Below are 17,471 nucleotides of genomic sequence, written 5' to 3'. Positions count from 1 at the left end.
TCACTTAAGTTTTTAACCATCAGACAGACGAGCCACTGAAAAGGGGAAATTGAAGAAAGCTGTCCGAACATGCTATATCAGCGCTCAGATCTGGAAAATTGAGATTACTGTCACAGTTGTAGCATGATGAATTTTCGCTTTCTCTGCGTGCAAAACTGACACTTGGAGGCTGAGGAGCGCGTGCAGCCATGTCCTTGAGCAGACATTCCAGGGATACATCTCTAAGTGGCAGGAAGCCGGTGTGCCACAGCCAGAATCTGCATCACACAGTTCAAATGATTAGTCACAGACAGCGTGGAACAGCATTGCTCAACCACAACATACAGACGTGTTGATTGTCCAAGCAATAGGCAGCATATCTCAGAATAGACACGAGGTAGTTGTGAAATACAGAGCAAGCATTCTTGCAGTATGCAATAATATTAAGTAAAAAAAAGGTGAGCCAACTATTCCCGAGTATAGAATGATGGCATTGTATTTGTTCCTTGGGAGCGAGAGTGTCCTCATAAAGCTGCGATTTGTCTGACATTTTACTGTAGCTTCATGCTCGTGTACGCCAGGACATTAGCACTGAACTTCTCCCCAATTATTAAAGAACATCATATCTTTGTGGACACACAGATCCTGTCGTCCATATAGGGATTTAAGACGTTTCTAAACGTAGGAAGGAAACACACAAGCTGACAGCAATGTTCAGCTTCAAACAAATGTGTAGCTAAAGTGGCGTTTCTGTTTGCAGGGACATAATCAATGAACATGTCAACATTTTCAGCAGTTGAAAATTGGCCTGTCATTGTCATAGTTGTGGGAAAGATCAACAGAAGCAATGATCAAGTACTGCTCCATTCAAAACAGCACCATCTTTCAAGACTTGCAAATAGTCAGCACATCTTTTTTTATTACTGCACAGTGCCCACAAACTTGCCCTGAATTTCATATCTACCTCGTGACTGTTCAGATGTATGCAGCCTAGTGCTCAGACAATCAACGCATCCACACACTGTGGCCGAGCAGTGCTGCTCCACGCTCCTCATGACTTATCACATAACCTGTGCAATGAAGACACTGGCCAAATTGTGCTGGCTTTCTGCCTATGAGTAACATGTTCCAGTGACATTTTCTCAAGGATGTTGCTGTGCACGATCCTCAACCTCCCAGTTTCAACTTCACATGCACAAAGAGTGCCAATTCATTTCTCTACTACTGCAAGGGTAATCACATTGTTCTACAGAGGCTTTACAGTGCCGCCGTATCAGCAGTGCCATTTTTTTTCACACGTGACTGCATCACAATTAAGTGCCTTCTGGGCTCTCCTTCTTGGTAATAATGTTTGTTTAATGGCAGTGCAAAACATTATCTGTTGATAATAATATTTCAATGCCATTAAAAATGTCTCTGTTGTGTTCACTGTCTCTGGCAACAATTAGTTCTTTTGGACATGCAGGAGACTAATAATCCTCAAACATGCATCAGCAGCAAGAACAGTGAAAGCAATATTGTCACGAGCAATGGCAAAGACAAAGACGTTGTAGTGGGGCTCTCGCGATCACAAAATAAGCCAATAGCAGTGGTGGGCCACCTGCTTTCAATGACGCTGCACGATGACATCGCGGAAACAAGAGCAACCGATATTTCGCTATGTTCAACAGTAGATTGCAAGTTCCCTGCTGCATGCAGTGCAGCAATATTTGACTCCCATCTTCACAGCAGCCTCTACGATAGATCAGCAAAGTTTTGCTACCATTATGTTCAAAAAGCATTTCAGGGCCCCTTTAAGCGATTTTAGGTACATAATTAGCACATTATATTACCTCCTCTCACCCACAGCTTCGAAGAAACCAATCTCGGAAGGCCTATTTTTAACTATAATATCTTTAAACATCGAGTAGATGCCAAGGCAGAAATTAGGCAGATGCCATAGTCTTTTCATTAAAGTCCCCAAAGCCAAAAAATAAAGCAACCTGAAAGAGACCGAAGTATGCTGATTCACCAAGTGTTTCGTTTACGCTCGCACATTTACAATATGCACCAAAAGGACCTTACCTTTGGGAAGAGAGATCTGGTTCTGCAAGTAATCAAAGAGGGTGCTGGGACCCGATGGTCGACTAGGAGCTTTCTCATCACCTGAATCACGTTCCCTTGGCTCTCGACGCTTTCGTCCCGTTTCTGTAAAACATATACAAACCGCAGTATAAAAACGTGTTAACAGGCCTCTCGCCAGCTTCAGGCACTGCAAACAAGCATGGTGCGTTGATCACGCAGTGCTGTTCATGACTGCAAAGTGTTACACAGATGTACACTGAAAAAATGGCTGAAAATGAAACCCATGCACTGTTCTTCTTCGAAGAGCCACTCTCCTCGTCTGCAAAGATAACACCACAGCAGTCATGCGCACACTGCTTACACGAGGATACTCGTGAAATGCAGAGCACGCAATACTGCTACCGAAAATGCACCACATACTACACAGGCATGCGTACTTAGGTTTAATCCAAGAACCAGGAAAATTTTTTCAACTGCAAAACTTTATTTCTGGTCAACCTATCTGGGTTTCCTTTGTAGCTTCATGCTACTCTCAGATAGATCACAATGTTTCAGTCAACAATGTTTCGGTCAAACGATTGGACTTATTCTACATGTGCTCCCGATTCAACGTGAACTTCCTGCAGATTGCCACCTCGAAACACCAGGACGTCTGCATCATTTGACACAGCTCGAGAAGCGGCATTCAAAGAGACCATCCGCAACTCCGGGAGTTCATTTTTCACAGATTTATTCATCTTGAAAGTAGCAAGGCGACGGCTGCCCAGCTAAGTCTACTGAGGATTGCCAAGCTTTGCTTTTCGACAGCATGTGCCTCGCACCTTGCACCTCGGCCACACACCTCGTGCCCATGCCTGAGCTTCCTGACAGAGCTTCGTGCCTCCTGAACCACGTGCCCGCCAGGCCCCTGAAAAGGGTCTTAGTATTTTCTCTCCTTTTTTAATGTTTCACATGGAAAATCACCAAGAGATGCAACTGGATGATGAAAGCGAAGAGCACCAATATAGCTACGACGAAAGCAGGAAAAATATTGAAAGACAAGGCCCATTGTTAATGAGAGGGGAGAAGAAGGTTATAAAATTGCAGGATGCACAACAGCCCCCACAAGAGAAACCATTGCAGCAGTAGACAACACTGAAGAAGGCTATTCTAAAAATGCCAAGGAAAAGTCCGCAATTCGCCCAATTACGAAGAGAGGAAGAGAAGATTGTCTACCGACTGCAGGTAGGACTTCAACTTTCTAAATGGTCACAGCTCGCAATAGCACAAGCAATAGGCAGAGCAAGTGGAATATCACCGCAAACATTCAACGATCAGGTTACAGTACAAGCGCAAAAGCAAGATAACGTCTTTATAGCCAGCACAGTAGACGTTGAACTTGCCCACGAAGGCTCTTCAAGGTCCAGGAAATTCAGCTATGAGGAGTTGTTTACAAAGTTAATGCGAATATCAAAATCCCAGCAGACGTTAAAGGCGTAGTATACAAACTACCACCAGGAATGAGTAACAAAGACCTGATGTACAAAATCACGCCAGAGGGTAGACACACAGTCATAGATGCAAGGATACAAGGAAGGTCAAGCTCAGCCGTGATCTACTTCGAAGGACCACACATTCTCTTCAGAATTAAGGTCAGCAGAGCCATACTTCGATGTAGGCTGTAGACAGTGATGCTACTGCGGACTTCTGATTTGGAGCAATTTTTGGAGCATCAGAAATTTCATTTTGGAGCACTTTGGAGCAGGCAATTTGGCATTTGGGAGCAGCTTGGAGCAGCTGATTTTTCTTATCCTGAAGTATTTCAAAAAACGAGTGAACATGCGACACACACACACACACACACAAATTGATATCGTGTCATATATTGCTAGTTTTTTCAGATGTCATTCCGTATATCCATAAACAGAAATGATGGACACATTGGCGGTATGCAGTTATTATAATCACATGTCATGCTGCGCTTCAAACAAGCGACAGTAGAACCCCGCTGTTACGTTCCCGGGCGCTGCGTCTTCCCGGCTGTTAAGCTCCCATAGTACCCAATGCATTGGTAGCACCGCTGTTGCATCGCAAATGTGGGACCGTTCCCGCATCATGTGGCCTCTGGGCTGCTGTGCCCTTGTTCTGCGTTTTTCATGTTTGTATGGCATTCTTTACTGCTGCTCTACAAAGAGCATGGTGCCTGGGTTTCAAACCAAGTGAGGTGCAGAACTATGTGGGCATAAATATACAGTAGTTCTAGCGTTGTACCTGCAGACTGCCTCATTGATAGCAGCTGCAGTGCAGGCAGTGAGGCATTGTTTTCTTTTAGTAGAATCGACCATGTTATTGAATGAAGGCTCTCAGCAGCCTTCTGAATCATCTTCCATTGAGATGGAGGTTAGGAGAGTCACTGAGAGATAGGCAGCAATGCAGCTGCTAGGTGCTTTCCAGCCTGTACTTTTGTATGATGCCTCACTTCTGCAGCCAGGTGTATGTGCCAGCCCAAGTGGTCTAGTGAGCAGAGCTCATGATGAGGTTCTCTTTATGAAGGGGTGGTAGATAGGTATTGTTACGAGATATCGTATCATTACGATAATAGAGTCGGCACACGATGTGCTAAGTCGCGGGTACGAGGTGCCGACGCGCGAAATGCCTGGTCGCGGGTCCAAATAATAGACGCTCGGTAACCTGAATCGCGCAGTCGGAGGGGCCGACGCGCGAAATGCCTAGCCGCGGGTCCGAGGAATAAACGCTCAAGGTGTCGACACTCGATGAGCGATGTGCCGACGCGCGAAATGCCTAGCCGCGGGCTCGAGGAGTCGACGCTCGAGGTGCCGACGCGCGAAGTGCGTAGCCGCGGGTCCGACGAGTCGACACTCGCTGAGCGATGTGCCGACGCGCGAAATGCGTAGCCGCGGGCTCGATGAGTCGACGCTCGATGTGCTTAGTCGCGCAGTCGGAGGCGCCGATGCACGAAATGCTTAGGCAAGGATCCGAGAAGCCCGCGCGCGATGTGCTTGGTCGCCGAGTCGGAGACGCCTACGCGCGAAAGGCTTAGCCGCGTGACCGAGGATTCCGTGCCCGAAGCTAGGTCGCGAATCCGCGTCGCCGATGCTCCGAATGCTTAGCTGCGGGTCTGAGACGTCTACAAAAAGCGGGATCGGCCACGCTACTGCGATGTCCACGTAGCGCCCGCTCTACTACTAGTCGAGATTACGGAAACTGCCCAGAGCTCGCGAAGAGACCGCAACAAGCGGTGCAGACGACGCCATCGCGAAGCGAGCACCGGACCAATGGCGAACCGCGCTAGAGTCACGTGGCGGGCGCGGGCAATTGGTGGCTCCGGCACGACCTTCAATCATTTGCTTTTTGTGTGCTTGTTTCTGTATGAAGGAGATAGCTGAAGCGGCAAATTTGAAGACGGAGAAATGCGCTTTCCAACGAGTCCAAGATGGCGGCTCTCGGCTGCGCCGTTCCGGAGATATCGTGGCTTGAAAAACACCGTTTTTTCGCGATTTCCGCGAAAATTTTCGGCACCTTGGCTGATACAACAATGTTTTAGAGCACTTCTACTTGGTTTTCAGCGATGATATTTCGGGATCAGATAAAATAAGAGTTACAGAAATTGAAAATGTGATTTTCAAAAAATCGATTTTTTAGCCATTTTTCGCGATGCGAAAGCCGCGTCCCCCCTTAATCGGGAAGCACGCGCTAGTGCTGTTTCGTATCCTGTTTGCAACTAAGGCTAGCCTTATCATCGCGTTGCACGTTTTAATTCCCCGTTGGTGCAATTGTCGGCGATAGACGCCGCCAAATCCGAGACAGTTTGGCGCAGTTAGGCGCAATTTTCGTCGATTGTATCAGGATGGCGCAGTAAATACCATTTGGCGCACTTTGGCGCAGTTGGCGCAGCAGTGGAATCACTGTGTAGAGAAAGTCTGTACAGCACTGCAAACTGTGCGATGACTTCGGAAATAGGCAAGACATCTGTATGCACCCAAAGCAGGACTTCAATCATCTATGCAGCAAAACGGGGCAGCCCCTATACCATGAATGCACACCAATCAGCAAAATATGCCAACTTCCGCATGAAAGAGAAGGAAGAGAGTGTAAGAAAAAGCTAAAACCAGCACCACTGCCTTTCAGAGTGAGACAAAAGAGGAACAAGCACAACAAGAAAATCAGGAGGGATGGGTTCTGAGCTCCCACTCAGACTTCCAGACTTCCCGACCCAATAATATATAGCAGCAGCAGCAGCGCCCCGCTCCCTACTACCCTCTTTCTTCACCCCTCCCATAGCAACTCGAGATCTAGATCAAGCTGCCCTAGATCCAGATCAGGCTCAAGATCGCAATCTAGTTCACAAAAGAGAATATTGTATGCCGATACTGCGACCGGCAAAAGCACAGATAGTGAAGGCAAAGAAATGAAGAGAGAAATAAGGAAGGAGTTTCAAGCCAAGCTAGACAATCAACAAGCATTGATAGGAAAACTCGTTTAACACTACAAGGAACAAGACACCATCATCAAGGGTAATAGAGCGAAATACAGCGACATCAAAGAGGTGCAAGCGACGATCGATGATCAAGACAGAAATTACAGTCTTAAACCCCACTCCCAAGCCGCTGATGTTGCCCTGTGGATCGACTGTCACATGCACCGTTGACACTGATCCCATTGCCATTGTTAAGCCCCAGCCACATTGAAGAAAAAATGGACGTGGCGCATCGGCGGCGGTAAAATGCTGCAGTGGTTGTGCGGCCAGGCTGACTGGCGATGTGCCACTGCAGCAGTCACATGACAGCATGAAAATCTCGCCTCCTCTCTTTTACTCTGCGTGTAGGTGCGAGATGTCACGCAGTTTTTCCTTTGTCTGATGACAGATTGGTGCTGTGTTTGCATTCTTCGACCTTCCCTCTTAACGTGAGTCATGCCAGATGATGATGACATCATTTCCAATGTGATTATAATCGTGTTGGTGTGCTCTCTTTTGTTGCGGCATCACAGCGTTCAAAATACGAGGAGAATGAGGTACTGGCTATTGCCTCCTCGTCCTTGTTTCAGAGTCCGTCTTGTTGTACAGAATCTGATACGGCGCACTGTCTCCAAAAACCTACCCATCGGGACGTCTCGGTTTAGACTGATCATTGTAAAAATGAGCACGAATGAGACCAAATCAAACCGAATCAAACAAGTGCAAAGTACAGCTGACGTGAGCAGATGGTAGCGATACAAAAATTGTCCGGCTGACACCCGATGCGAGTGCGAATCGAGCGGTTGGGCGGGTCCACATGATGCCAATTTCCCGCACACACGTCACTGAAGGGGCTGCTCTCACTGGTCTTCTCTTTCCCTGGCATGTAGCAAGCCAACAAAAAAGATGCTACACGGCAGCTACCACGGCATGTGTTCTGCCGGTGGAGAAGCGTTTGCATATGTTTTTCCTCTAGTGTGGTTGGCGCTTTACTCTTTCAACTGCATCACCAGAGTCAAGCTCGCCACCTCCCATTGCCCATTCCACACTTCTGTTGGCTAACCTCCCTGTCTTTCAATCTATTCCTCCTTCCTCCTCTGTTGGCTAACATAAGCCTAGACCTGACACCTGCCCAGTCTCTGGATCCGGTCACCTTGTTGGACAAACACAGTACCTTGTTCGATGTTCATTCCCCCATCCTCAGTAAGACTACTGTCGTGAATCATCATATACATACTGATGGCTCCCATATTGTTCACTGGCATCCATATTGTGCGTCTCTTACCAAACGCAAGATAATTGAAGTAAATGTATCCGACATGCTTCAACTAAATATCACATGCTTCCGCAAGTCACTGGTGTTCCCCAGTCATTCTAGTGCAGAAAAAGGGCGGTTAAGTGCACTTTTGCATCGACGATCATGTGCTGAACAAAATCACGTGAAAAGATGTTCACCCGCTTCCATGAATCGACGGTTACATATTACGAGAGATGGCGCAAGTGTTGCGCTGCTAACACAACCTAGCAGCGGGGTTACTAGGGCGCGAAAAGGAGTAGGTGGTTCCTCTTTGGCTGGTGATCGGCGAGCGGACCAACACGCTCTCTGCGAGACGTCTCGCAAGGCCTCGGAGCAGGGCACTGGAATGGACGAACATGATCATCGTTTAAACGTGCCACCATTCCTGTGACCGTAGACACGAATGACTAGGCGTTGGTGTCCAGCATGGGACCAAACATATTCGCTCGAAATCCAGTCCTCGATTTGTCGCGCGCCCATCAGAATGTTCTATGGGTAGTAATTTGGCTAGCAGGCATTAGTGTATGAAAGGTGCAATAAATGCCTTTTTGATTGTTTGCACTACTGTGTTGTCGTTCCTTTGTCCCAAGAGCACATGTGAGACCCTACAACTTATGTCCCAAGAGCACATGTGAGACCCTACAACTTATCGGGACACCTTGGTCGCTGGGTGTTTTGCTTACAGGAATACGACTTCGACATCACCCACAGGTGTGGAAAGAAGCATCAAGTCATCAAGCGCCAAGTACTTCCTCACCGCTGTCTTCCAATCCCTTATTGCTCACCATTGTCTTCCTGCACCAGTGTATGCACCGAGTCGTCTTCAATCTCTTTACCTGCCACAACAGACTGGCTAGGCCCTGGCCATCATTCCGTCCTTGTTTCCCACCAACGTGCCGACCCGTACGGCTAGGCTATTCTTGAATGACTGTGAGGTTCCTCTTCACCCCCACACTCGACTTCTTTGACAACTTAAACAATGCAGCATTCATGGTGGGGCTTCACACCGGTACATTTACCCCATCAATGGCAACAAATTGGTCCCCATCATACCGCGTTCTCTCCAACATGAGGTTCTGGGAGCTCTTCGTGACAATCCAACAGCTGGTCATTGCGCCTATCACAAGCCATACGATGAAATCTGCTGCTGGCCTGGCCTCGCTTCAGGCACTGCCGAGTACGTCGCCTCTTGCATGCCTTGCCAACGCCGCTAACAACACACGTCTGCCTCCCCACTGGGCTCTTGCAACCTCTCCTCAGTCCCGCTTTGCCTTCTGAGATTGTTGGCATCAACTTGCACGGACCCCTTCTGTCCACCTCCAATGGCAATCGTTGGATTGTGACAGCCATTGACCATCTCACTCACTATGCAGAGACAGCTTCTGAAGTCGCTGATTTGTTTCTGGGACACATCTTCTTATGCCATGGAGCTCCACGCGTTCTCAAAGACCGCGGCAGGATCTTTCTTTCTTTTATTCTTACTGAAGCTCTGCACGCCTCAAGCGCCATCGTCTGGATACCATCCCCAGACAGCTGGCTTGACATCATGTTTCCATCGCACTCTCTCTGACATGATTGCAATGTACATCTGCCCAGACCACACGAACTGGGATGCAATCCTGCCGTTCGTTACTTTCGCATACAATATGGCCATACAACACACCACCGGCTTTTCATTCATGTCATTCCATTTCATTTATGTCATTCCACTGGCTTTTCATTCATGTTAATTTATGCCATTCATGTCAGTTGCATTTTTTAACAAGTTATATATGATATCTATGACGGGAATGACATTACATGTGCTTGTATGTCGTCATTCATGTTATGACGCACGACATGTCATGAAATCCATGTAGTTATGTCATGAAATGCATGTCATGACATTTATGTCCTGTTATATCATCCATGTCAAGTCATGCATGCATGACATACATGCCATGTCATTGATGTCATAACATGTCATTCTTGTTATGTATGCATGCATGTCATGCCGCTCATGACTATTCTGATATATATCCAGTTGAAGAAACGACCACAACGGCATCACGACGTAGGAGGGTGATAGATACACTCAAAAGGTCTGAAGCTAGCAAAAAATTCTTCACATTAAAATGATGTCACTAGATGGTACTATCTGTCCACGACAGCAGATGTTTGATTTTTATATTTCTTGCTTGGTGCCATTTCTCAAGTATGTGTGGTGTGTATGCAGCGTTGGCCATAACCTTGTTCAAAAAAACCTCTTCCGTGCGAGTAAACCCGCCCTTGTCAAACACATGTACTGGTGTAGCTTCTAATAGTCTCCGTTTACTGTCTGCTTTTATTTTAGTGTGAATGTAATGCATCAGTGCTCTGCTAGGAGAGCCTTCGGCCAATATCTTTAGGTATGGATTTTGGCCCACGGGGTTTGGCGAGGAAATGGAGTGTGGGGAGCTGTACGTGTAATCAAGCCCACCCGCTTGCGCGACAACTGCGTGAGCGGCTGCGTTTCCCCCATCCGTGCCGGTGTGCCCCAGTGTCCATATGATTTCAACATTTGTCCCATTGTCCTGTATTCTCTTTAGCTTTTTTCTGGTGTCGTTGGCCACAGCACCATCTGTCGTAGGCTTTATTCATTCATATTTCCTGCAGTTAGTATCTAGTGGAAGTTTGCGTAGAACCCATAAGCGGCAAAAATAATCGGTACAGAGGGCCCCACAGCACGCATGTTATTGGGTAGCCAATGGGTTAATATGGGAAGTCGTAGTGATGTGAAATTATTTTCAGTACAGTATAGACCACTTATAACGTAACCGTTTATAGTGCAGAACTGGCTACAACGCAGCCTTTTCCGACTCCCGTTTACCCTCCCATAGAACTCCATGTATACGCATACCGCTTACAGTGCAGCCGCGTGAGACGAAATACCCGTTATAATGCGGCTTCCACGGGAAAATCTCGCCGACAAGGGCGGCAGCGAGCACGCTTCTCAACAAGGTGCATGCTCCCGACCGACGTATGTATTATTCATTGCAATCAAACTTTTGTTAATTCGGACTTATTTGGCCGCACATTGGTTAATTCGGACTACTTTCGGAGCTCGGTGAGCGAGGAGCGCCGCAAATGTGCGACACGAAAGAGCAAGAACGGCGCTAGCGTCCAACCGAAACGGAGCGGCGGAGTCCGCATCGACACAGCCATCAGTTGAAATCATACGTGAATGACATTAACGCGGAACGCTTCGAACCTATTTATGTCTTTAAAGCCTGTATTCTTGCGTTTACCACCGCGCATAACATTGCGTTGGCCGCGGGCTTTCGTAACTGCGTAGATAGCGGCCGCGGTTTTCTCTGCAGCGGTTGCGGCGAACAGTAGTTTCAATTTCACTTGGTATGCGCGTCGGCCGCGTGCCTAAAAAACTGCATAGTCGCCATCGATGATCGCATAGATAGCGACCGCGGTTTCGACTGCAGGTGTTGCAGCGAACGGTAGTTCATTCGTCCAGACTCGGTGCATGCATCGGGCGCGTGCCTTCCGCACCGCAAAGTCGCCGTTCATAATTGCGTCGATAGCGGTTGCGGCAAACAGTTATTTCGTTTTGACTCGGTGCAAAGCTGTCGAGCTTGAAGAGCAACGGCTACATCGCGATCGTGTTTTCGCCAGCTCACTGGCGAAAACGTAATCGCGATGTGCACGCGGTAGCACAAAGTGTGTCGACATGCTTGGTCTACATGTTTTGCATACATGCAGGGCTTGAAAATCGGTGTTTTGGTTATAGTGCGGTACCGCTTATAGTGCAGATATTCGCGAATTCGGCGACTTACGTTATAAGCGGTCTACACTGTAGTTGCATACCTCCACTCCTGCAAAGTGTGGAATTACTAAATCTGGCTGCAGCAGATTTAGTAATATAAAAGCACTCTTAGAGGACATTTCAGTACGACATTTCACCAGAGTTCCACTAGGAGTGTGACATCAAAGTGACTTCTTTACAACTCCCCTCCCAGTCACACATCTTGAGAGCCATCTATCAAGCCTGGTCTTCGAAACACTGTTGAGGCTAACATGACAAGCACGCCGGGAATGGCAAGACCATCAAAGCTATTTTTCAACGCAAACTATGCTTCTCATTTCTGGGCTTGAGACAGATTTGAAAGCACACGCCCTGGTTTGCCTCCAAGTGGCCACCCTGCTACAACAGGCTGAGTGCTCTCTCATCAGCAGTAAGATGTGTATTGAGTCTGATATGAATTGCATGCAGCTACCTTAGCTTCTGTCTGTTTTCAGTGAATAATTACCCAGACATCCTAGCTCGATAGCCACATCTAGAGCCTTGGCCATAGGCCTCTAAAACTAATGAATTAGTGGTGTTCTGTTGTACTGAATACCAATGAGGTTCTCAGTTTAATAGTGGACTTGAGTTTTGTGGCAATCTTTTATTTGTTGCACAGAAAGGTTTGCTTTCCAGTTTTTCTTCAAAACACAGAAGGGCTATCCCAACTTTATGGCAGGTTGGTTATCGTAAGGCCAATTAGCGCGACAGATAAAAGGACTGTGCATCACGCGATTCAATCCCAGCTCTGCACGTAGTACAAATGCATGCAACTGGCCGTAACACTTTCATGCCCACCGTGTAAATCCAAAGCTAGTCTTGCGACTGGTTGCTCGAATCTACAAGAACAGACTGATGTGTACCTACGAACAGTGTCGGGCAAAATGGCACAAAGTAGCAAAGATGGCAGCTTTATTGCCATCTTTGTTTGTTTGTTTGTTGCCAATGTTGCATTCCATGCGCTGGCTTTCGTTTTTGAGACAGTTTGTCAGCTTTCCAAGTGTACGTGGCTGCTGCGAATAGATCTGCATCGATTTGGCACCAACTTTAGTTGCCGCTGGCCAATGTGGTAACGGGCCACAAGCCGTCATGGAATGCTTGACGCTAATATGCTCATGCGGGTGGCTCGTCAGCTGTGTTCGGTCACGAGATCACGCGTAAAGGTTAGGTTGATGGCTGTTGAAGTGGCGTGAAGTTCATCGCCGCATATCCAACACGATCAACGTGCCTATCGGTGGCTAATTGGCCCAATCATCGCACATGCTTTCGCACTTTACACAATATGCACTGTTTTTGTTGCCGTTTCCTCTGTCCGCATCACGTTATCATTTTGATCAGTCCTGTCTACCCGGACGAATACTGTACTGACAGAGACAGACCCAGCCAACACGGCACCATTATAAGAATTGTGGCATTCGAGCACTGTGTGTGCAATGACCGCATCAGCTAACGTTGAGGAGTGCTCAAAGTGACAAAGTCCACTATCGTGTCAGCCAGGGCTGCCCGGCCGCGGCACACTCAGCACTCCTTCTGCACCGAAAACAAAGTAAAACACACCCTTGGGCGGCATCGAGCACAAGAGGCTCCGTGCACATGTGACATGCGGCACTGCGCGAGTCTCTACACCGAATATATAGAAAATTCAAAAAATCTAATAGCAGGTATTCGATTCACGAACTGACTTATTCGAACGATCACCATTAACTATTCAAGAGCGTTGCCTACAGGCAACCCATCATAAATATATTCCATCTCGCTGATTTTTGGTTTATTGGAATGTTCACCATTCTATTTGATTCATTGATATTCGAGTATTCGCACACCCCTAGTGCTAGCCCATACCCACACTCTCAAGCTCTTGTTCAACAAATACCTGGTCGGTTGGCCCGCTCCCTCCGGTTTCGGTCAGACAACTCCAATGCTTGCATTGCAGCAGCAATGTCACAGTTGTGTGTTTTCAGGGCACTCACAGCAGCATCCACAGAGTAGCCAAGGCCAACCAGCTGAGCAATGTCTCCATCTTGGGGTTGCTGAAAAATAGCAAGAATGTCACGTTAGTCAAGAAAAGCTATTAATTAAATAACAGTTTCACACAGGCACTTCCAATTTCTCTATCGCAATTGGCTCAGTTGTGCAAGCTGTGGAAGGGAGCCTATGGTGATCAAGAAATTCGATCCCGGCCAGGCTTGATTGCAATCGAAAGTGCCCCATGTGAATGGGGTATAAAAGTTACTTGTCACTCTGACAGAAATGAAGCCTTTAAAAATGTGGCAGATTTTCTCGAACACGAATATTCCAAGACCAAAATAGGAACATGAAGCTGCAAACCACCCCAGCTATCGCCACCTCTTTCCATATAGGAAAATTTTTCGTTGTTATAGCACTTACTGAACAATTCTTTATGGATGAGCATTGCCTACAGGCAACCCAACAGATATATATTTCTTCTTGGTGATTTTTGATTTTGAATACAGTTTTTAGCTAAATGTCTTCTACTAACACTGTATGACAGGTAGCAAGCTTAACTTGTTGGATTAGAGCAGAAACAGACGACCAAGAAGTTAGGTGTGAGACTCGCTTTTTTTTTTTAAAGCATGGTCAGAGGAGAAAGATTCATGCAATATCCCCAGCTGCAGCAGTATAACACAGGTAATGTAGAGGAAATGCAATGCACACATCCGTTTCATATCCGACAAGAACTGTCTGTACATGTTGTACACGAAGCCATAGGTGGCTTGGGATGAAGCTCACTTTTAATATTCTGCCTGGTGTGGCCCACAGGCAACAAACTTATTGCTGAAAAATTTTCAGCAAAATATATTCTTTTTGGAGAATATCCTTATTTCTTGTGAATCTTGCACCTTTCAATGAAAAATAAACATTTTTCGGTGGATATTTTCATGCGATGCATGTTAAGCCCGAATAAAAGCTATAGACCGAATGCAAATTCTACTAACATTAAACAAACTCTCCACAATACTCCATTCTAAGCTGAAATGGTAAACACAAGCAAGAGCTGCCCAGCAAGATTTTAATGGAAGACTGTGAAACTTTACTGGAAACTAGAGCGCACACATTACCTGCTTTCCACCGCCAAAAACTTTAACTTTTCCTTCCTTTGCTCGAGATATCTCGGCTATTGTCATCTGTCGATGTTTCTCAAAAGATTCATTTGGTTTGGTATCCTTCTGACAGAGATCCATGGACTTGAAGCCACCTGAAAATATCACAGGGTTAAACACTGTATAAACAACTCCCAAAATTCAAAAAGACAATAATAGCAAATCACATCAACCTAAAATGATAACACATTTTTTTGGAAGCATAGTAATTACAGGTGGACATGAAAAAGCCCACACAGGTCAGGTATTGTGAAGTATGTAGAGGTGTTGAGAAAGGCAAAGCGTAGTGGCACAGGTTCGTCAAGGACAAAGTCATCTTCAATTTGACTGCTGCCAGGCCAGCCTGGTAGCAGTCAGGGAAATAGAGAAATTCAGACGGTTGTTTGTGAATGGATATGAGGTGGGTGTTAGCACATGAGGACAAGGATAGAGTGAATGAGTGAGATTTTAAGAAAATTATATAATGGGCTACTATTAAAATCAAAAGTAAGGCAACAAGGTAGTAAAAAGGCAAGAACTTGATTAATAAATAGAATATATATGAATGTCTCGAACCCTAGAGAGAATGAACTGGCTGAACTGTCTGAACTGACCAAAAAAACGAATAAGTGACATACAAAATAATGCACCTATAAATATTCGAGAAAGCCGTAAAGAACAAGGTAAGCATAAAACCAGCAAGTAAACTTGGCATGGACAGGAGCAATATGTATACAGTAAAAGACTAAAAGGTATAGAAAGCAACATCATCAGCAACTTTGACAACATAACAAAGGTGGCAGAAACTTAGGTGCTATAAAAAGATTACGAAATTTGCAGGTGCAGGATGGAGTCGGTTTAGGTTTATGATAATAATAAACAAGTTTTGTTCAGTGAGATAAAAAAAATTCAAACAGAGAGGGAGACAGAGACAAAACTTTAATTTGATGGGGCACGGAGAAGTGTCGATCTCCGTGGTGGGTGGAGCCTTCAGTCCAGGGCTCCAGCGGCGGTGGCAGCACTTTCAGCTCTGGCAATTAGCTTTCGCTGATCCTCCAGTGCCTCAAACAAACTTGTTTACTTAATTAGTTATTTATTATTACCTCAAAGAAAAACTGCAAAATAACTATTTGCTTTCTCTTAGCTACCTCTTAACTACCTTAGCTATAGGCCTTATATCCTAACCTCAGTGGTCAGTAAGATGATAATTAAGAAAGCAGCCCACCAAAAAAAGTAAGGGAGTGCTCAAAACTTACCTTTGAGGTTCTTAAGTCTGCTTGCATCTATCTTCTGCCCAAAGGGAACCCAAGGGGGAGCACCGCCCTCTTCGCCAGCAGTACGTTTGTGGTGGCTCAAGTTCTGTCAATCGGTTTCAATACGAAGTCAAAAATGCAAAGATTCAGAACTTTTGCAAACTGCTGGTAAGCTGCTCAGAAGCACAAAAAAAGGTAGCGCTATTTGATTTCCAAACCACATTAAGTGACCATGCAAACTGAGACTGATGTGCTACAGGTACAACGAAAGCAATCACAAAAAGGTGTGCAAATAGCCTGTGGTTGGTGATGCCCCAGTCTGCACGATTAGCCGAGTCGCAGCATTCCTCACTCGCTTTGAAGGTTCTTGGAGACTGTCCACCTGACATTTCTACTAGCACTGCAGCCAAACTCCGGCCATCGAGCTCTTTGCTGACTGTGCAACATTTTCTCACAGTAAGTTCACATTGTCATAAAACACCGCTCAAGCTCCTCCATGCTTTCATTAAACCTTGCAGTCAACACAGCGTTTCTTCAAAACAGGGTCAGTTTAATTTGTCACACACCACTGGGAGTCAAGGAACATATACCGGATGTTTCACGTAACTCGAACCAAGTTAAAAAAAAATGTGCTACATCTTGGGCGACCGAGACCGACAGCTTACCGTTCAGAGTTGACTATAGTTACTCAGACTAGCTTTTGAAGTGTGGTAAGTCAGTCGGCTAATTAGATAAGTTCAGTTATGCAAATTTTGAGATATTCATTTTTGGGGTGTAAGTTTTAGAGTAAAAGTCATAGAGAACGCTCAGAAACCTTCAATGAAGTTTCGATGACATTATCCTTTACATAAAAAAATTCTGGTGTTTTACGTGGCAAAACCACGATACGATTATGGGGCACACCGTAGTGCGAGACTCCAGATTAATTTTGACCATCTGGGGTTCTTTAACATGTACTCAATGTGCAGTACACTGACATTTTTCCTTTCGCCCCCACTGAAATGCAGCCGCCACGGCCAGGATCCTCAGGCTTAGCAGCACAACGCCAAAGCTGCTACGCCACCACATCGCATATATATATATTTTTTTTCTCTAGGTTCTAGAGGAAACCAACGAAGCCAACAAAATATGGAAAAAAAAAAAAACAAAATAAAGAAAGAAAGAAAAAGAATTCCGGCAGAACCCGTCAGGATAAATGTCGACATAAATTCAATTAGCATTGAAACAATGTAGCAACATAGCCGATGCCAAAACGCATCGTGTATGAGGAGTGTACACAGTTGGGCCATCTAGTGATTCCGCCACGAAGTCCGCAAGGGGCATCACTTGTCTGAATATACAGAATGTGGGTTCGATTCCGCCTAGCCAAAGAGAAATCTTGAAGGGCATTTTTTTCTCATTAAAGAGCTGCACATACCCAGTGACACAAGTACGTCTGACAGTTAGTTTTGAACCCAGTTCCCTCGGAAAAGCAGCCCGATGCTCTACTCATAAGACCAAGGACTAC

The 17,471-nt window shown here is 45.9% G+C and overlaps 1 protein-coding gene across 1 annotated transcript in view; it reads right to left on the bottom strand.

Annotated features, from left to right (window-relative positions):
* LOC119449547 (tudor domain-containing protein 3) overlaps nucleotides 1-17,471 on the bottom strand; it is a 134,754-nt gene that overhangs the window by 107,451 nt on the left and 9,832 nt on the right. Inside the window, exons 6-9 of the mRNA XM_037712740.2 lie at nucleotides 15,968-16,070; nucleotides 14,691-14,827; nucleotides 13,484-13,640; nucleotides 2,044-2,166 (exon numbers count right to left, since the gene is read on the bottom strand). Coding sequence (XP_037568668.1) covers nucleotides 2,044-2,166; nucleotides 13,484-13,640; nucleotides 14,691-14,827; nucleotides 15,968-16,070 — 520 coding nt within the window. The remainder of the gene's footprint in view (nucleotides 1-2,043; nucleotides 2,167-13,483; nucleotides 13,641-14,690; nucleotides 14,828-15,967; nucleotides 16,071-17,471) is intronic.

The sequence above is a fragment of the Dermacentor silvarum genome, chromosome 4, assembly GCF_013339745.2.
Source record: "Dermacentor silvarum isolate Dsil-2018 chromosome 4, BIME_Dsil_1.4, whole genome shotgun sequence".
Lineage (NCBI taxonomy): Eukaryota > Metazoa > Arthropoda > Arachnida > Ixodida > Ixodidae > Dermacentor > Dermacentor silvarum.
This window is presented reverse-complemented; position numbering and strand designations above follow the sequence as displayed.